Here is a 21,571-nt window from a genome sequence, read left to right as displayed (position 1 = left end):
TCCAAACCACAGCAACCTGGCTCTGAAGCGGTTCCGAGACACCTGGGGAGTTATGGAGGCTGTGGCTTGCACCTTACATGGAAAACCACACTGTTTCCAGGGGAGGCTGATTCTCCAGGTGGAGGGCAGTTCTCATTGGCTACAGCTTCCAGAGCCTGCTGGATTGGTGAGGGGTTCGGTGAAGTGGGTAGAGCTGAGCACCCCAAATCCTCACAGCTCTAATGCTGGGCCCCAGGACTGAACCTCTCTTAGTGGAGGCTTTCGGCAGAGACTTGGGTGCCTCTGATATGCAAGTGGGCCTGGCAGCCAGAGATCAGGGCTGGCCTGTGGGGTTCTGCATAGGCGGAGTCCTCCGTGGAGAGGGGCCCATGCTACACTGATGTCACTTGACATCACAAGTGATGAGAAAGGTGTCAGATGCTCTCTGCCAGTTGGGACACATTTTCTTAGCAAAAGGGTTTCTCTTATAGAGTGCTGGTAACCCTGCAGTGACAGGAACAGCACACACACACACACACACACACACACACACACACACACACTTCCTTGCAGAGAAGGGAGAAGAAACAGGTGTTATTCTCTGGATAAGCTGTGAGGCAATTTGGCTCAGGGCTCCCTTGGAGGTCTCTGACTCAGGTGTCCAGAGAGAACTTGGAAGGCACATACTTCCGCCAGGAGACTCCTCTCAGCATCAGTGAGAAAACACCAGGAATGACAAGGGGAGTTGGGGAGCTGCTCAGGAGCTTCAGGAGTTCTGAGGTGGGAATTCAGGGCCCAGCTCTGTCTTTGCCTCAGCCTTGGGTGGCAACTGGGCTCTTAAGACCCAGCCCATTTTGTTGCTGATGGGAATGGGTGTGCAAGTAACCATGAGGCCCTTGGGTGGGTGGCAGGGTGGCTCTGGGGACTCCAGGTACATTTTTTTTTCTGGCCACCACACTCTCCCTAATTCCCCACCTCACACCCTGTTTCCTGGGGAAAACCTGGGTCCCAGGAGCTCTATTTAGCTCAGCCTGGGATAGAGCCTGAAGCTTTTGAGAACTGAAATAGTCATCTTTCCACTTCTCCAGGAGCCCCTCCCGCACTCCAACCTCACCGCCAACGTTGAGGGGCAGAAGCGGCCTCAGCGTCCAGATGGGTCCTGTTTCCCTCAAGGATGGGCCTGTTCCAACTGCATTTCACTGGCCTGCCTGCCTCCCCTGAGGATTGTGTAAACATTTCCAGAAGATGCAGATAAGAAGAAGAAGAAAGATTTATGTAAACACTAGATGCCTAGGGACTAGAAGTATTATTAGTTTATTAGACTTTTTAAAATACCCAATAACTCAACTGAAGGAAAGAAAAAAAATGTGCTTTCATTTCAACTTCTCTTGTTGCTTGGTCAGGAATACCGGAGAACCAGGCATCTCAGGAGCCTGGTGACAACGCAGATCACTAGAGGGGCAAGAAGGGTCGGTGTAGAGGTTTGTCTGTGGTGATGTCACTGGCCCATGAGGAATGGTGGGGTAGGGCTCCCCTTCCATCAATTCAGAAAAGCCCAAGAGTGGGGCAGGTTGGAGAGCATCCCCAACTGCAGCCTTCGGTGCCCTGTGCCTGGTTCTGACCTGACCCCTGGCACTTCTCCCTCGTTGATCACGTTCCTGTTGCTCCGTGTTCCCAAGATCCTTTCCATAGCACCATCTTTACACGTTGCACATTCAATTTGCAAAGCTTTTCCTGGGCATCCTGCCTAGCTCACCCCTCCTTATCCCTTCAGGCTTTAGGTTCAGTATCACCTCCTTTGAGAGGCCTTCCGTGACTCTCCATCCAGAGGGAATGATCCTAGACTGATTTCTATTGGAGCTCCCTTTAATTTTCTGATAGAGCTATTATCACACGGACTGACTGGGTCCAGTGCTTATTTTACATGTTTGTCTATTTGTTTTCTGTCCTCTTGACTAGAGTGTAAAATCAAAAAAATATTCAAAAACTTTTCCTCAAATAAATTATTCAATCAGATTTCCTTTCAGGCGTGAATGATGTGGGACAAATTTAGCTCTGGCTTACAGCTTCCACAGGGAGGGGATTCCTAGTCAAGTTTTTCCTTCTCCTGGCCTGGGGACTTACTATGCTACCTGGCCTCCTTTCACTATCACTGGCCAAATTCTGGTTTGTTTTGTACCTACTAATCTTAATCACTCTCTGAGGACAGGATAATTTAAATTTCCCCTAGACCAGTGGTTCTTAAACTTGAAAGTGCATCAGAATTCCCTGGTGGACGGGTAGAAACATAGATCCCTAGGCTCTGCCCCCAGAGCTCCTCATTCATCTTGTGGGATGGAGCACAAGAATATGCATCTCTGACAGGGGCCCAAGGGATGCTCCTGCTGCTGGTCTGAGACCACACTTTAAGAAGCACTGTCATAGACGTTGGAATCTCCAGACATTGACAATTTAGAGTTTGAGTAGAAAGAGAGCCTCAAAGATTCTAAAACTGCAAGGCATGGCAATGTTGAGAGAAGAGGTATGTTTGTAGGGATCATAACTTGTGAAGTCTACTAGTTAGCACTTAAAAAGTAGCCTATCTGGCCAGATGGCCCGTTACTCGTCCCCATAATGAAATGAAATGCATGAAATATATTCATTTTATAAAAATCCAACCAGCCAATCAACCCACTGACTCCAATGTTGGGAAGCATTGTCTCTTAAGGGATGAGTGTGTGATCCCCAAAATCATATGAAGCCCTAACTCCCATTGCAATGGTATCAGGAAGTGAGGCCTTGGGGCAGTATTGGTTTACATGAGGTTGTAAGGGTAGGACCCTCATGGGAGGGGTGGTTAGTACCCTCAAAGGAGGAAGATGGCCAGATTGCTGTCTCTACAGCAAGGCCAAATGCTACCCTCAAGTTAGGAAGAGGCCCTCACCAGACACTGAATCTACTGGTGTCTTGAACTTGAACCTGAAGCCTCCAAAACTGTGAGCAATGAAAGTTTAAGTGACCCAGACTGTGGTTCTCTTATAGCAGCCCAAGCTGATGAAGCCAAAGTGTGTCCTAGAACATGAGGCTTTCAGTGCTAAAACTCAGGAAAGTCTCTAGCACGCTTGGACAATTTGGTTACTCGAATTCCATGTCCCTTTGTTTCAATAAAGAAAATGCAGAAAAAATGTCTCTGGTATAATGTTTATTTAAATAGTAATCTTAAAAAGGCTTTATACAAATCATATAAACACAGTTTGACATTGTTGTTTATTTTTTACATTGAAGAATCACAGTAAAAGCTCTCAAGTTCCCGTGATCTGGCTCAGCCAGCAAATGGTCGAATACCTTTAACTGAAAATCCAGGAAAAGTTAACCTTCTGTATGACAGTTTAACTTTTCCCCTTGTTTCCTTGTCATTCATGCTCATTCCGTGGACCCTCATTCCTGTCAACTCCCCAAACCCACCCAAGAGAGAAAGCAACCCTGTGGCCCTGTTGACCGCCTAGTCCAGGAGAGCGTGGAGGTAATATGTCATTCAGTACAAGGCAGAAAAGACATCAATACTGTGAGTTGGGCTTCCCGAAGGGAACAGTTCAAGGAAACGGGTCAGCTAGCCTACCTGCAGATAAAGAAAACAAACGCACCAAGGTGTCCCCTGGCCAAGTTAGAATCAGTCTTACACAGACCAGCCTCCAGCCTTGGTGAGGTATCTACATGTAGCCCTGCGGACCTGCTTCTGTTCAGCACACAGAGCCCAGTTAGGGCCTTAAATCAACCAATGGTGAATATGGATGCAGGACTTTCAGAGAGATGCAGGTTGAGTTGTACACAACTTACAGGTGAATTGCAGGCCTGAGACAGGGTTGGTCTTTGGAAAATCATAATAAAATGGCCCACTGGGCTGGAGAGGGCCAGGACTCTCAGTGAGGGCTTTGAACTTCTCTTCTTCTGCGGGCTGCTTCTGGAAATCGCTAGGACTCCCCAGCTTTCTGAACACTGAACTGCATGAGAGGGTGAAGAGGAGGGTGAGCTAATTAAAAACTTTGCTTCTACTGTATGCCCGACTCAGGGGGCACTGAACACTAAGCCCTTGGGGCTTGACAGCTTTTCACCTCTAACTACCACTGTGCCAACGAGTGCCAAGATCAGCAGTTATACTTGGGGGCCCTAGGTCAAAGTCACAACACCACCACTGTGTCCCACATGACCATTCACATACACAGTAGATACAGAGAACTCAAAGGCGCGCAAAGACACACACACGTGAATAAATAGCGGTCCGTATGAACTCTCCCTCTCTGCGTACAAGACACTGTGACATTACCATCTGAAATAGCATTTTCACGAGTTAACATGTAAAGGAACCAGCCAGTCCTATCCACCCTTCCCCTTTCACCTGGGTATGAGACAAACGAAATTGTGAGTGACCATAGCAGCAAAGATGGTCCGTGAATTCAGTTTACCATTGATCTGCGATAGGCTGGGAATACTGGTTGAGTTTTAAGCATATTTCCAGCACTCAGGCAATCCTTAGGCATTAGTACAAAACCAAGATTTGGATCTTGATGTGGACAATCTTATCCTTCACACAGTTTCATTCTATCCCTGACGCCTCCCTTTCTAGAGTAGTTGAAGTCATCTAGGGATATGACTACCCCTCGGAGAGCAGGGCTCATTCCACAAGTAGGATCAGTGGTGAGTTGTGGGAACAGGGAATGGAGCCATTGGGGTGGGGGAAAGAGGAATGCCTTAACTTGAAAGATATTCATGATTTCTACATAGAGGGAAAATACATTTTTCTTCAATTTTTTTTCAAGGCACTTAATAAAAAAACACAGAAACTGGTGTGTGTGTGTGTGTGTGTGTGTGTGTGTGTGCATGTGTACACGCGTCTATGAATAAGAATCTCTCTCTGGGGCAGTGTGGTTAGCTGTTAGTCCACAGTGCTTGCAGACTGCTCATGCACATCCATGCTCTGACTCCTAGAAGGCTGATATGTGACCCAAAAGAGAAATCAATGTTTTCCAGCCTATCAAAGAGACTGAGCCATCAAAGTACCTTCATCAGCACTGCTCAGCTGTACCATCACATGACCACCGAGGCCGGCATCTCCTTCTCCTTTCTGGCCAGCACTCAGCAGTTCTCTCTCATCCATGGAGAATACAGCCAAGAGCCTGTCTTTTCTTACCTGGTCTCTGAGAATATCAAGCAGAGCTATTTCTTGGCACTTAGAGACCTGAAAACGGTGTGCGTAGGTGTGCGTACACGTGTGCGATGCACACATATGTGAACATGTACATGTTTTAGAAGAACAAGGAGGAGGGAAAAGAAAAGGCAAAACCACCAGCTGAGGCCCCACCAGGAAAGCCTCCCAGCCACCAACTCCGGGTCTCGATTTAGCGAATGGCTCCTATTCACAAAGCACTTTAAGGCTCGTCCGCTTTGCATGTGGAGGTGCGTCTGTGGATTCTGATGTGTGAAGTCTCCTTTCTGGTTTGTTTTAATTCACATATTAAGAAAGAGTTGTTCAAGCTGACCCTAAAATGGCAATTTTCCCCTGGATAAAAAAAAGTTAAAGGCAACACATCCTACTAAATGCTAGGACTGGAGACGGCAGCTTGTAGGGTTGGCTGGCAGAACCTACATCACAGCAAATCCCTTAGGTCGAAAGACCAGCAGAGGATGGGATAAGCTGGACGGCGATTTTTGTTGTTGTTGTTATTGTTTTGTTGAGTTTTATTCTCAAGATGGGAAGGCTGAAAAGACCCCTTGCTTTTCAAGTGCTGATTAGAAAGCAAAAATGGAGAATGACAATCACATTCCTCTTTTCTGTTGGAGAAGTCACTCTGCCTCTTTGAGTTGCTCACAGACCAAAGAAATAAAATATAATAATAATAATAACAAACTCACAAACGAAATAGAACTGTGACCCCCAAAGAGATGAGCTCCTGCCTTTGTCCCAGCAGAGAACACGGCCTGCTCCTGCAATGACTCAGCCCTTGTGGGGCGAGGTGGGTAACGACCCCCTTGGCGGCTGCATCTCTCTCCTTCCCTTGACTCGCCTGTCTGTCCTGTCCATACCTTCGGTATTCTGGATCGGTTTGATCGAGATTATGGCATTCAGTTTCCAAAGGAAAAAAATGTAATCTTCACCAGCCCCTCTCTCTGGAATGAAACGTCAGACGTGATTCTGGTGCAATCCGTCATGCCTCCGAGCAGCACTTCTGGTGGTTCATCTTGACCTTGTGCTTGAGGCCATCGTAGAGCTCAAAGTTGTAGTTCTCCAGCGTCGTGCAGCTGCGGGAGCTCAGGCCTGAGTAGGAACAGGTGCAATAGAGCAGGAGCCCCGCGCAGGTGGCCCCCAGGAGCACGCCCAGTGAGCTCATGGCGATGATGGTGATGAGGATGGGATCCAGGGTGTAGAGCCAGCTCTTTTCTTTGTCAGCAGAGGAGGCTCCAGCCCCTGAGGTTGGGGAGGAAGAGTTGCTCCAGTCCACCTCGTATTCATCTGTAATACAGAACGGAAGAAACGGTAGGCACTGCTTAATTCAGGGAGAAGCAATGGAGCCTCCAGCCCTGAGGCTCTTTGGAGTACAGTACAGAAGAGCAGGAACTTGGGACCTGCACTGCCTGGGTTCAAAGCCCACTATTGCATGTCCTAGCTGTGTCATTTTGAGTAAGTTACTTAATAACCTGCCTTTCCCTTTGTTCTCTCATCTGTAAGATAGGAACATTTATAGGTCACTGGGTGATTATTAGGTGAACTTATTTGTCAAATCTTTGGTGTCTGGCTCATACTGACTATCTAAGTATTTGCTATTTAAATAATTTGGCTCACATTAGGATGTACTCAGGTTACTTATTTATTTTTTGTGCTGTCGAGGTTTAAACCCAGGGCCTTCCACATGCTAGGCAAACCACTGCCGCTGAGCTATGCCTGCAGCCCTCAGATTTTCACAGAACCTTCAGGGTGCCTTTGGAGCACATGCATGGCTGTGTGTTCCAGGCTTTTCTCTCTTTGCCTTCTCATCTCTCACTTCCAGCTGCTTCAGTTAAATCAAATGACAGGCTGGGATTATTTTCGCATGACCAGCTTCCCAATTTAGATCTCCTGGCCATATAAGCAGGAGATTTTTTTTTCCCCAGCAACTAGACCTTTCTTGACATGCATACCTCACTGTTATAGGTTAAACTGCCCCCCAACCCCAATTCATGTTGAAGTTCAAACCCCCAGTATTCAGAATGCAATCTTACTTAGAGAGATAGGGTCTTTACAGAGATAATCAAGTTAAAACAAAGCCATTAGGGTGGGCTCTAATCCAATGACTATTCTCATTATTGAAAGGGAAAACTTAGACATGGACATGCATGGGAAACACTATGCAAACATGTCAGAGAGAGAGGCCTGGTACAGACCCTTTCTTTAGGCCCCAGAAAAAACCCCAACCTTGTCTACATCTTGATCTTGGACTTTTAGCCTCCAGAACAGTGAGAACATACACTTCTGTTGTTGAAACCATTTGTGGTATTGTTATGGCCACCCTGCAACACTAATTCTAGAGTGTGTAATCAAGCCATACCACATCCAGGGCCCATTTCCTTAGGATCTCCTTAGAACTCTGAAAAGGGAAGGGTGATACTGTAATTTTTTTGGATGGTGAGGAAACTGAGCTTTATAGAAGGGAGGTGACCAGGTAACTCACTCCAGGCACAGAGTAAGCAAGCAGTTGAAGTAAGAATAGGAACCAGGCTTTCCGCATCCTCATTCCTTGCTCTTCCCACTCCCTCTCAGTGTTTCTGCTGCTTGATCTACTGCAGGCTCCCTGTGCAGGTCAGTTGTGCACTTTTGTCCATAAAAGGAGCGTTGGCCAGGGTTTTGCAGGGAGAGCCTGCAGCTGGTTCACAAGGTGCTGTTTGGGTTTGTCACTCCAGTTTCTATAACTACACTTGAAGTTTTTGATTAAGGTCAAGTTAAAAGCAGCTGCTCTATAAACGGCTCTTCTGAAATGCATCCATCTCAGTCTGAAGTTGTTCTTTGAGTGGAATTGTGCTGTGGAGTGTTAGGGAGACCAACTCTGGCACTCAGAGAAGCCCAGGGAGACCTGTGCCCTTCTGAGCCAAGAGGGGAAATTATATGTGCGTGTTTGCTCAGCAGCTGTCCAGCTGGGACACTGGCTTAAGCCTCTTGAAGTATGTGCATTTGAAGTTCAGAAATAAAGCTTGGAATAAATATGCAAATAGAAAAGGGGCAGTGTGGAAAAGAAACCTAAATCTTTTTGTGTGTGTCTGGGGGTGGGGTGGGGTGGGTTACCACTGAGCTACATCTCCAGATCTTTTTATTTTTTATTTTGAGACAGGGTCTTGCTAAATTGCTTAGAGTCTTGGTGAGTTGCTGAGGCTGGCCTCAAACTTGTGATCCTCCTGCATCAGCCTCCTGAGTTACTAGTATCACAAGTGGGTGCCACTGTGTTTGACAGAAACCCAAATCTTCAACATGCAAGAGTTGGAGTCTTGGATAGTGTAAGAAAGGTTTCCCCCAGCTTGGGGAACCAGATAGCACAGCTGGCCTGGGAAAACATTCACACTCATGCTCATTCACTCAGGTTTTTTTCGGGAGGTCACCAGGGGTCAAACAGTGACCACCGTAGAGGAGCTCGCCTTTCACTTCTAAAGGATTTATCCAGATTTGAAGTCCATAGATGGAGAAAGTTGCCAGAAACTGGGGGACCTGTTTCTGATTAAGCAGAGGAGACTCAAACTTTCTAAATCTCTCAATTTGACCTTGACAAAGGAAATTGATGTTTTGTTCATCCTTCTTGGGACTCTTTTCATTTATATTTCTCCAATTCTCTGGGCATCAATTTTGTTGATGTCTTTATAGCCAAACATAAATTTCATGATTATCTGCTACATCCCAGCAATACTCACCATCAATTTCGTCTTCATAGCCCTCTCTCCCGTGTATTTCTGGGATGTCCACTATAATGAAAAGGAAAACAAACAAACCAAGCTGTAACAAGAAGTTCTCTCAGGGCAACCAAACAGCAGAAATGCAACCTTTTTGAGAATGACTGTCCATTATGATGGGCAACAGGAGAGTCACGTCCATTTCTAGATCGTTTAGTATATACATTACGGGATCATTTCTCCTGCAAATGATCTGTCTTCCAACAACAACCAGAAAAGCAGAAATGATAAGAAAGATCAGGTCTTAAGGACCAAATAAGCCCTGTCACTTTTATCTCTACAATAACTGTGATTCATTACCAGTACAGGTTTGGGTTTTATCTAAGGCACCTTTGGTGGCATCTTATGTGTACCATCAGTCTCCATTAGGATATGTCCACTTAGTGTAGCGAACTGCATCTCATTGTATGCATACATCCAAGTGGACACAAAGCACTGGAGTCTTTCTCCTCTGGATTTCAAAGAAGCCTATGGTAATTTAAGGAAGTCTTGTTTCATTGTTGTGTGTTTTAACGTAAGACTAGAACTGGGATAGGAAAGGCAGCAAAATACAGCAGACACTAGTATGGCAGTATGTATAAACGTGGATGTGTAACCAATGTAATTCTGCAATCTGTACATGTAGTAAAAATGGGAGTTCATAACCCACTTGAATCAAATGTATGAAATACGATATGCCAAGAGCATTGTAATGTTTTGAACAACCAATAAAAAAAAAGACTAGAACTGGAATAAATGTCGTAATACCTGTCCACCTTCACATATCTGTGCTAATATCTCCTGTCTTTCCTCCCCCAACCATTTTTCCTATTGGCTTTCTTCACAGTTTAGAATAGTCAAAATGGGCATCCAATCTGACTATTCCCGGTTTGAATAGAGCTAAGTTAATTTACTCCAAACTTTTTCAGTATTATCACTGCCTATCCTTTTCTTTTTTAATGATAATTGTTTTACAGGTGGATAATACATGTCTTTCTAGCCACAATGCAGTCCATCTTACAGAAATCAGAGTCAATGAAAATTACCTGTCCAAAATGGTAAAAGATTTGAAAAAGAGAATTGAACATGTGGCAAAGAGCAGGATCTTATCATTTCTTGCTATCTCTCAAGCTAATTGTGACTTCCCACGCTGTCAGCTCAAGATGGTCCCAGTGAATGCATGTGGCACTTTAGGAGTTTTATTCAACCCAAAGTCAGATGAACAACCTTGAAGATAGCCTTCAAAATCCCAAACAGCTAAAGTATCAAATGAGGGGAAGAAAAGAACTTTAGACCACCCTGAACATCTTGCTCATCAACAGTACACCTCAGAGAAGATCTGCTTGACCATGGATGGAGCTAAGACTGATCCATTACTGTCACACTTGACATTCAGTCTTTCCTAGAGGGGGTGGTTTTAATCATATTGGAAGTCTTCTTCACTCCTGGCCAAAGTATTGAAGCACAGCGTCTTGCCTTCAGTGTCTAGTAAGGGATGTACAGAACAACTTGCCAGACCCCACTTGAAAAGACCAAGGAGAGGTGATGCCAATCTTCCTTAAATCCAGCCACTCCTGGCAGGTTTGTAGCACAGCTACAGGCACCCACAGGCCATGCCAGCTTTCCTACCTCAATGCCCATCTCCTGCATTATTCTCCAGGCTCCTACAAAGCAGGCTGTTTCCTTGGATTGAAGATAGGAACACGATTCAACAAGAGGTAGGTGGTATCTGTCACAGGGATCAAATTGAGCTTGTGAAAGTCAATATGTTTTTGTGTGTTTTTAACCTTATTAAAAGAAAAGAAAATGGAAGAAAACTGTCACAATTCCAACAATTAATTGTTTCAATGGGATGCTTATATGTCTTAATATCTTCATGGTTACAGATGCAGAACATTGGAATAAGAATATGTGAATCAGACAGGACAAGAACTGTATGGCTTCTGCCAATTTGACTTGTGGGCCAAATCCTGTTCTTGTTTTTAGGGATCTGGGCTCTGCCAAGGATGTGGCGAATTCTTGGATGCTAGAATGCCATCTTGCTCCATCTCACACCCTCAGGGAAGATTTAGGACACTATGGATCACGGGCTAGAAATGAAGGAAAAAGGGTAAATGGATGGTAATGACTGAGAACATCTTATCCCAGGAGATGACAGCCTCTTGTCTCTGGAGGCAGAGGACTGGACGAGATGATCCCAAGAATTGGCCCGTTTCTAGGTTTCTATGGAATCAATTGCTCAGATGCAGCTGTGATTTCTGCACCTGGAGAATCAAAGGCCACTTCAGGTGAGGAAGAACGCCTCGGCAGCTTGACTTGTCTTTTTCTTTAATCACCACTCCCAGGAGTTTGGGTGAGTGGGAAGGGGTCGAAAAAAGGATAAGTTAATCAACGTTTTCAAAAAACGCATCTGTTCACCAAGCCTTAAAGAAAGAACAGCACACTGGGGAAAACCCAAATAAAAGGAACATTTGTACAAAAAGCAATTTACTTTGATAGCAATTTTCTCTAGTCCCTTTGCTCATATTCTTGATATCTGTGTTTGACTAAGAGCATTCTCTCTCAAAAGCCTCTTTGCCCTTCATCAGCCACTTTCCTTTTCTGCTAGTCTGTTTCCTCAAGATGCTGGCAGGAAGAAATATGGTCCTCCCACTGGGTCTCTGTAGTTCTAGAAAGGAAAGGTAAGCGGGGTGTGTGTGGGGGGGTAGTTGCCAAGAGGGAAGGGGGTGAGGGTACTGGCTCTTTTGTGGGATAGGAGGAATGATTCTCAAGGCAGAGTGTGAAGCAGCACCCCCCCCCCCCAGGAAAGGGGAAATGGCAGCCATAAGATGGTGCACCCAGCTGGGTGAAGTGAGGGCAGATATCAGGAAACAGCAGGAGACAGGGACAAAGACTTAGAAGTTTACTTAAAGGGGGGAAAACTTGGAGAAGAACTTCTAAGACTCTGTTTCAGAGGTTGGGTGTGTTTGTGGGTGTGAGATGGGTTAGGGAGAATGGAATGGGCCACACCTCTGCAAGAGCACAGGTCAGGAATAGATCTTACCACCCACATGAGTTCTACTTTGAAACTTTTTGCTCACATGACCCTGTTTCCTTCTGGGCCTCTCTCTGTGTGCAGTCAATCTCAGGTCAACTTGAGCTAACTCTCAAATGCTGTATTAAGATCAGTGAGGGGCCACCAAGTTTGCATTCTGGTTCTCTGAGTGGGTAGGATACTGTCACAACTACCACTACTTCATTCTAACAGAAACTAAGCCTCTGCCTTGTTTGGGATCCTAGCTGGCCGGATGTACACTCTCCAGTTGTTTGCCTGTATCACTGGCTCATCACTTTGGTGGGAACTCGTGGGGGCTTCTCATGAGTGTGAAGATGTGGTACTATGAAATTTGGGACTTCATATTTCCATGATAGGCATCCCATAAAGAGATAGCTGAATGACATCCTTCTTCAAAGGGCAATCTTCACTAATCAATTAACCAATCAACCAACCATCACTTATGAAAAGGGCTTACCAGGGGGTCCAGAAACCACACTGAGGACATTGGGAAATAAAGATGTATGGGACCAGGTGTCTACCATCTTGGCTTTCAGTGTTCTTGGAAAGCAAAGCCTCCCTATTCCAAAATAGCATGAAATAAAGGGAGGCAAAGTGGAGGGGTCTCCGTGTACTGCTGGAGTCCAGGGGAAGAGATTGGGCAAATGAGATTGAGCCACTGTCAACAAGGAACCTGTGAAAGTGAGGAGGAGGATGCTTCAAAATTAAGGCTTCTACATGATGGGGCTGGGGGAGGTCTATCTCCTTATCTTTGATAGGAATGCTTTCAAATATGGCACCCGAACCATTTCACCTACACACTGGTCTCTTGGTTTTTGGCTCATATTTGTTGGTATGAGACTAAGGAAAAAAGAGATTGTTTTGCTCTGCTACAAATCTTACAGCCTGTATTTATCCACATGAGAGTCTCTGCCCAGCCCTCATCTCTTCCAGACCAGCATGGTGAGAGGAGGAAATGAACTGGGGATGACTGGAAAGGAGTGGGACAGACTTCAGGCACAGTTGTCATTGCTCAAAACAAAAACAACCCAACTCAACAAAACCCTGACCAATTTTCATGTTGAAATAGAAATCTCAGGCTGAAGAGTCCCCTTGTTTTCCCAAGTGTCCTTTCTCTTTCCATGATGGAAACATAATGCAGGTACTTGGTGAAGAGTGACTCAAGGCCTCACCCACATGCTGTTGCTCTGAATTTTCAGAGTGAGAGAGCACAGTGGCTAGTTAAGAAAACACCCATGAACTGTCTCATTCCAGGAACTCCTTCACCTTAGAAGAGTCAAATATTCTCTAGTGTCTTGGTCAGTAGATTGCAGCACTATGGCACAAATGGTGAGCAGACCCCGCCAGTCACAACCGAAATCTCCTCTAATGAAATACATTTCTCCCCGAGGGGTCTGGAACCCTGCCTGCTGCATAAGACCACACATGCTTTTCAGGGGAACCACCCCCATGACACTCCAACCTGCAGCTGGGAAATTCCCACTGAGTGTGATGTAGGTCCAACAAGATGCACTCTCTACAGTCCTTCCTCTCTCCCAGCCCTTTCCCTCTCCCTCTCTCCCTACACACACACACACACACACACACACATTCTATTAATCTTTCCTTTCACCCTCATTTTTTCCTCCTTTCTTCTAAATTAGGACTCTTTGGGGACTAGCATTCCTTCAATAGTTTGCTTTTCTGCAGTTTCTTACAGAAAACCCACAACCTCCACTTACACCATTTGTTATACTGTGGTCTACTGTGAGTGTGTTGGCCTTGAGAGCGTTCTGCTTACTTTCTGCATTATAAAAGGAGCTTAGAAAGATTGCCAGGGGAGTGAGCAGTTGCTCCAAGACACTGGCTTCTTTTAGATAAATAATTGAAGATGGTCCATCCCTGGGTCACTTGTACGCAGATCATTTCAGGAAAATGATATGCGCTGGTTTTCTTTGAAGAGTCCTTCCCATGCCAACTCTGAACTGTGGATTGAAAGGCCAGGTTTGCCATCTGGAATTCGTAGCAGAGACATACTGCAGACTTCTCAGAATGAACATCACCCTGTACCCAGAGGGAGACGTGTGGCTGCCCTGGACTAGGATCACATGTCTGCTCCTCTGAGCTTTCATAAGTCTCAGTGTGCTCCCTGCTCTAGAGTCCTATTGTCTTTATGGGGAAAAATGAGAACGGCAGGAGGGCCTTTGGAATGACGATGCTGGTTGAAGCACATGAGGGGAATTCTAAACTAAGGGGCTCCATCACCCCACACTGCTCACTGCTCCATTCTTCACCCCAGCTCCAGCCTTTTCTGAAAGGGGTCACTCTGAAGTCATCTGTCTCAAGGGAAAAGAAGACCATAGAAAGGATAGGCAAAGGGAAGCCATGAGGCTCCATGTTTTCAGTATGTGCCCATTTGAGCAGGACCCAGTTCTATTAATTAGAGACCCAGGAACTGACAAAATGGGTCACTTGTGCTTCCCCTTACTTTTAAGTTGGGCTCAGAAAACTTCATGGAAAGTCAGCTTTCACCTGTTTACTTAGCTCACCAAACTTCAACCAACCTTCAAAGGATGGAAGAGCCTCTTACACCTCGAAAACCACTGAAATCATTCATTTTTCATAGGTACCAGGTAATCATCGCTACTACTTTCAAGATGAAATTGAAGAAGGAGGGCAGAAAGATCCAATAAGTCATCGAACGCATCAGCAGCAGAACCGAGATTAAGCCACAGATTTTCAACACCTTGTTTGGGGCCTGTGATTTATTTAGGATAAGCTCTTGGCCACTTAGAGCCTTTGTTATATTTGATTCCAAGTTCCTGAACCCCCTGAGCCAGCTAAATCACTGGATCGTTCAGATGGGAGTAGCCTTCAGAAAAATTCTCTCAGCCATTCTGTTTTAATCCCAGCAGGAAACATCACTGAGATCTCAATAAACCAGAAATAATGAAGGACTAAGGAGATATTTCTTGGCACTTCAAAATGTTTAATTCAGTTTAGCATTTACTATTGGCTGAAGGTCCTCCCTCCCCACCACACTTAATTTCCCTAATTCAGTTAGTTCATCCCCAGTTGCTGTGAGGAGCCAAAAGTTCAGATGTCGATCTAAACTTTGCCAAGTCTCTTCTGTTAGAAAGTCAGGCTACTTGAGAGCGGTTCATCCCTTGCTGGGTTTGGCTTGAGTCTTGAAACCCACCAGAAGATCCTTTATCATGGATTTTTATCTCTTGAGCTACAGCCAAATCTATACAAGGTCATGGAAAAATACGTTTTTAGAGTTTTTCATGTGGTTTCAAGTGGGAAAAGGGAAGGGGGCTTAGTATGAGATTATTGGTAGAGTGTGATCTTGAATGTAGTCATTATTTTCTATGATTTTTAGTTGAATAATGAGAAGAAAACACTAAAAAGATTTGGAAATTCTGACTGCAGACAAGAAGGCTGTGTGAAATGACCTAATAATACACTCAAGTGTGGAGGCGGATGAGCTAAGCTGGGGCCAGAATGCCTCCACTGAGTCCCAACAATGGCGTGAAAATAGGAGAAAGGCAGCCAGTGAAATGTGTAGCTGTAAAGACAGGCTTCACAATTGTGCAGGCAGGAAAACCCCGGCAATTCTGAGGGGAGAAAGTTCTGGAATCTCTCTCTCTCTCTCTCTCTCTCTCTCTCTCTCTCTCTCTTTTAAACTCTAAGTCTTTGAAAAACCCAGAGCAGTTCTCTATCCCTGTAAAGTAGATGGAACAAGAAATCGGCTCTTGTGCTTCTTTTCTTGGTCACTTTCTAGGAGGGTATGAAGGTGGGAGAAACACAGCAAACTTCAGGGAAGAAAGTGTCGTCCCCTCTCCTTTCTTATTTTTTTCCCCAAGATGTAAGGGGAAAAAATTTTTACAACTTTATTTTTCTGGGAGCTTTTCCCAGCGGACTTTGACATTTCTCCTCTCCTGCAGTCCCAACATGAAGAGGTGCACTATGATGGTTTAGATATGAAGTGTCCCCCCAAAAGCTCATGTAAGACAATGCAAGAAGGTTTAGAGGTGAGATGATTGGGTTATGGGAGCCTTAATCCAGCAAGTGAATTAATCCCCTGATGGGGACTAACTGGATGGTGACTGTAGGCAGGTAGGGTGTGGCTAGAGAAGGTGGGTCATTGTGGATATGTCTTTGGGGGGTATATATTTTATCTCCGGTGGGTGGAGTCAGTCAGTCTGTCTATCTGTCTCTCTCTCTGATACTTCCTGAGCCACTTTTCCCTACCACGCTCTTCCACCATGATATTCTGCCTCACCTAGAGCTCCAAGGAATGAAGCCAGCCCTTTCTAGACTAAAACCTCTGAAACCATGAGCTCCCAAATGCTTTTTCTCTCCTAAAATTGTTCTTGTCAGGTCTTTTGATCACAGCAGTGAAAAAGCTGACAAAAACATGCACTAAGACAGGTCACTCTGGGAGTGGTTGAATACAACCTTGGTCAAGTGGGAAGATGGAGTTGAAGAATTAAAATTATATTGACTTCATTTATGAAAACTTATGACTTCTTAAAGACTGGCCCTCTTGTTTTGTAGGTCCTTGAAAAAAAACTTTGTCCTCATGTACGTCACCAAGAGATTTCACTATACTTGAGAGCTGGGCTCTTCTGCACACAAAAATAAAAGACTCTGTGATATGATATTACACAGGCCAAAATGGGCCTCTCTCCACTCATTCAAGAGATGGTTTTCCCCAGCAGCTTGCTGGTGGCCAAGGATGGCAAACAACAGAACGCTGCCACTGGCTTTAGATTTGGTGTCCTGTGAGAATGTGTCTACTTGGAGGGTGTAACCAATTAAGCATTTGTGAAGGAATCTGACCCCTGATTTTCTGGGAGGAGGCTTTGGTGGAAGGAGGGTAGTGAGAGAGTGAAGATGCAAAGGAGAAGAAAAGGGGCCACCCAGACAGGCGGAAGGTGCAGAAGTTAGAAGGTGGAGATTGAAGATGAATTGTTTCTGGTACATGAATTGCTCTGGTACAACAGAGGCAGGGGTGGAGACTAGGTCCTCCTTGGAAAAAGAGGTGGGCCCAGGGTCCGTATCTGCAGTTGCAGAGCCAGAAAGTGATGATGCACTTGTAGGTCCAGGGCTTCCCATGGACACCACTGTTAGGGTCACACTCTTGGTCTACAGTTGTCCTGGGCTAATGGCGCACCTTTGGGGATCCTTTGACACACCCATGTTGGCCTTCATATAGGTCCTAATGACTGTCTTGCTTTTAATACCACCTGAGACTGCCTTGGAGAGATGGTGGGGTGATGCACACCAGCTGCCCAAGTCTTTGTGACACTTCTTCCAGGTCCTTGCTGGTAGTAAGTAAACACAAAGGGGAGAAAAGGTCCTCTGCCAAAGTGAAGCCTTAATAACCAGCAGATCAGCTGGGAGTAGAAGACTTTGGTCAAGGCATCCTGTTAATGAATTCTAGGGCTAGAGTAAGGAACTGCTATTGTTGAAAGCCAAGGCCTGAAATACTATGATTCCAGTTCTGGATCACAGCCTTTGCTCTTGGGAATGTTAATTATATGAAGAGATTAATTGTGCACCATTTTACAGAGAAAACAAAACAAAGCATTTTGTGTGTGTGTGAATTGACACCTCTGGTTCTCCCCGATCCTATACTTATTCTTGAGTAATATGCTCAGGTCCGATGCCTAACAGGTAGCAGCCCTAGATTTTTTGGAGGTCAGGGAAAGCCTGCAGAACACATATATGGCCGTAGACACTATCCATTCTGCTCAGTCAAAGTCATATTGTTATGACTCTTTTGTCTCAGCACATAGAAGTCAGTGCTCTTGTTAGAAATGGTATTTTGGACTAAATAGCAGGTCTCTTGGCTTCTCTGCTATTCCTTGCTGGAGGGGTTGGGGTGAATAGGTAAATATTCCTACATATATAAGCATCCCACTAGAAAACAAGTTCGTTGCTTGGTGCTTTTCCTTTGGTCACATTAGTCCTGAAACTCCTTGGAAGGAAACCAGATCCCTTCTTTTCACCTAGGAGGTCTGGTCCTCTCAGCCAGTGTGAGGGCCTGGGTCGCAAACGCCCCGAGGATTTGAGACTTGTTCTTGTTTTTGGCATGTGGGTCTACCTGTGGCTGCTGTAATCATTTGGTCTGCAGCACAATGCTGTGCACTGACCTTAAAGGATGTTTTTTACATGAATTTTTTAGTAGAAAACATAAATAAATAACAGCAAGGCACAGCACAGTCACTCTTTGGAGAAACCAAGTGGAACTCATTAATCATGGAAAACAGAACTCTGCCTGCTGAACCCAGGGACAGAATTAACTCCTATGCTCCAGTTGCCACTTATAGCCAGGCCCATATTCCTCAAAAGTTGACAGTTTAAAAATTTTAAAATGTCCTTGGGAAGTACTCCCTGAGTTTAAAATTCTCTTTAGCTAAAACTGCCCAAAGTCTTCTCTTGCAAGCACTATGCCCACTTTAGAGAAAAAAAAAGGTTATGTGGCCCTTGCAAATGTGGCAGGGGACCTACATCCAGGGTGTCCACAGTTTCTGGACATTCTAAATAGAATAGAATAGAATATTCTCCTAAATAGGGACAGATTCACTTTACAAGACAAACCTCAGCCATTTATTTGCAGCATCTATTAAAATGAAAATAGAATTGCCATTTGATTCAGAAATTCTCTCCTAGAGAAATATGTGCTGAAAGAAACAACTTTAAAGATGTTCATTACAGTATTCTGTATAATAATAAAAAACAAGACACAACCTGAATCCCCACTCACTGGGGAGCAGTTAATAAACCACGGCACATTAACAATATAGAATGCTATGCAACAGCTCAAAAGGAGTGGATAAGTGTGATGGTGTGTACTGATGTGTTCTTGGGATGTCAAGTGAAAAGAAGCCAGTTGTCTAATTAACAGCACAAACGCTATGATGCCATACACATAAAACAAAAGCCAGATAAACCAAACTACATAATTTGATATGAACATATATGTTTGTAAATGTATAAGCAAGCCCAGGAACCAGGCTTCAAACCATCTCTGTGGTGACCTCTGGGGTCAGTGCGACTGGCTAACAATGAGACGGACTTGTTCTTTATTATTATACTTATTGAAAATCTAGTCATGTATAACTTGTCAATTAGAGAAAGAAAGAAAGAAACCCAGCCAGTTACTATCCTAAAAGTTCCTTCAAGGACCTTGTTTAGTATCAATAGTCACTTTGGCAACGTGTCTACAAGAAAAGGCACTTTTGCACACATCACCCTGTCCTGTCTCCAATACCTCTGTTGCTGACTCTTGAAATGGTCTTTCTCATTTCTTGCTCCATTGCCATGGAAATTTACTTTAGGTATTTTTTTTTTTTTTCTCTCAGAGGTCAGTAGCAGAAAATCCCCAGAGTAATTACTTTCTGCAGAAGAGAGATGTTTTGGGGTCTCTTGTCCCCTGGAATTGGGGGCAGAATGGCGCCAAAGCTCCTGGAATCTCCATATTCTACCTCATGCAAAAATGGAGTTTTACTCTGGTGATTTCCCAAATCTTGCCTCTTTTCAGTTAGGTCTGGGGCCAAACAGAACTCCTCTAAGCAGTCAGTGCAAACACCCTCCGGCTGAGACTTGTGGTCAGATGACTCCTAAGGGTGTGGGTTTCAGGTTGAGCTGACCCTCTGTGCCAGTGCACCTGACCTCTGTGACGCTGAATTACATCCGACACCATTCCTAGCTTCTGACTTATTTCTACAAGGCAATTTCCCCCCCTGCTGATTGTAAGATCATCAGCTGGTGTTCCCCTCCCCCTCCTTTTTCTCTGGCTGGATTTGTTTTGTGTTTTCTTTGGGCCATCACTGAAAGGGATGAAAGGCAAATTACAACTGTGAGAGCCCCAGTGCTCTGCACAATTAAAGAGAAAAAAAAAACAAGCCTGTACCTACCGATCTGCAGTTTGGCTCAGATGTGCATGCAGCCCATAATGCAGACAAATCAAAACTTCAAAATGAAGCTCTTTTCATCACAGATTACAAAAAGGCCACAGTGTTTGTGCAAAACAACTGCAGAGACCGTGAAGAGAGGAGAGAAAAACAAACACATTGCCACATTGGCTTGGCTGGCCTTCGGTTATCTGGGTTAAGAGGGCAGTGGTTGAAGAAAGAACACACATTTAAGCCATCATAAAGGATCAGGTAGGAACACAAACAGAACATACGGGGCCTTCACATCTGGTATTTATGATCCACAGAAACATAATTTCTGTAACATTTATGCTTGAGCTCAGTCCGAAACACGCTGAGGAATGTTTATTGGCAACCATGCTGGGTTCAGTGTGTAAGACTGGACTTCTAACTGTCTTTGCCTTTTCTATGAGAGGAAGAGTGCCCCTAACATAAGTCTTGGGACTAGAATCAAGGTAGGATCATTCCCCAAAGTGGCTCCCCAAACAGTGACGCTAATGAAAAAAAAGCAATGGCTAATTTAATTTCAGTCTGGCAAATATGGTCCTTGGTCAGCTCAGACAAATGTTGACTGAGCCTGGGTCTTTGTTTGAAATAATCACTTCTGAGATGCTTTTGTTTTATCTTTTACTACTGGGAACAAATGGTTTTAAGGAAAGCCAAATGTTATTTAGACAAAATGGGTAATTGTGCTTGGCATTGGAGGAAGAAACAATGCTCTAATCACGGACGTTCTGCTCCATTCTCCTGCAGAGGACAGATAATGACATCTATACTGAACCATCTGCGCTAATAAGTTTCTTATAAGATCTGAAAACAGAAGCCTATCACTAGTAGCAGTTGGATGGGTCTTAACAGTTGTAAAAAGCATTTCCTCCCCGAACTAGGTTCTAACAGTACCTAGAAAAACAGGACCTTGGCAGAATAGGGACTTTTGGGCATGTTTTTTTTCCCCCCCTCAGGATCTTTCAGGATGGTCCTTGAACACCTAGAGAAGGGCACTGGGTTGATGAAAAACTTCAGCTAAACCTTCTGAAAGCTGTGCAGTGGAAAATCCATTTGCAACCCTTACTTGACCCTACTTAGAAACCTTGAACCACACGGAGACTGTCTTTCCTATCACTGTTTTTAAAATTCCCCTTGTGATTAAAATATTTTCTAGAACTAGATCACTAACTATTCAAAGAGAATGACAAAAAAAAAAGTTGTCAAATAAGATCAGGCCTTTTGAGTAAGTTTCCCTAAGTACAAAGTTTTAATGGAATATGTTCCTTTTATAAAATGTTCTACTCTGATAGTTCCAGGTTCGTGATAATCAGAAAACTATCTTCATTACCTGCTCAAAAGCAAAGTCTAGAATATCTCTGAGCCCTGAACATGCTAAAAGTTCCTGGTTTTTTTCCCTCCCCCTGGGAAATCATTCATAAATTGGAGATCAATGTCCCTGTGAAAGTAATCATCTGGTAGGTGAGGAGTAGGATGTTGCTGCTTCATCTCCAGAGGAAGAAATCTGTCTTTGTAGAGCCAAGTACATGATTCAGCTTAGCTGGTCCCACTCCCCCTGGGGCCTTTGGAAAGTAGAGTCCGATCTCCAGGGATTTGCCATCAAGAGAAAATTTTGTGGAATCACATTTAGCAATTTAGCACTTAGCAACTTTCACAAAATCCCACACCAATCATAAAAGTT

At 44.5% G+C, this 21,571-nt stretch overlaps 1 protein-coding gene across 3 annotated transcripts in view; it reads right to left on the bottom strand.

Annotated features, from left to right (window-relative positions):
• Positions 1 to 3,145: 3,145 nt before the first annotated feature.
• Positions 3,146 to 21,571, bottom strand: part of NRP2 (neuropilin 2) — a 115,378-nt gene continuing 96,952 nt past the window's right edge. For 2 of the 3 annotated variants that reach the window (XM_081260940.1, XM_081260941.1), the window contains exons 16-17: positions 8,887 to 8,937; positions 3,146 to 6,466 (exon numbers count right to left, since the gene is read on the bottom strand). In XM_081260940.1, the coding sequence (XP_081117066.1) occupies positions 6,162 to 6,466; positions 8,887 to 8,937 (356 nt within the window). In that variant the 3' untranslated portion in view covers positions 3,146 to 6,161. Of the gene's footprint in view, positions 6,467 to 8,886; positions 8,938 to 10,670; positions 12,633 to 21,571 lie in introns of those variants that run through there. The other variant, XM_081260943.1, reaches the window with a different exon arrangement.

Source organism: Spermophilus citellus (assembly GCF_964194105.1).
Source record: "Spermophilus citellus genome assembly, chromosome: 11".
Taxonomy (NCBI): domain Eukaryota; kingdom Metazoa; phylum Chordata; class Mammalia; order Rodentia; family Sciuridae; genus Spermophilus; species Spermophilus citellus.
The sequence above is the reverse complement of the archived record's forward strand: the minus strand, read 5'-3'. Positions and strand labels throughout refer to the sequence as shown.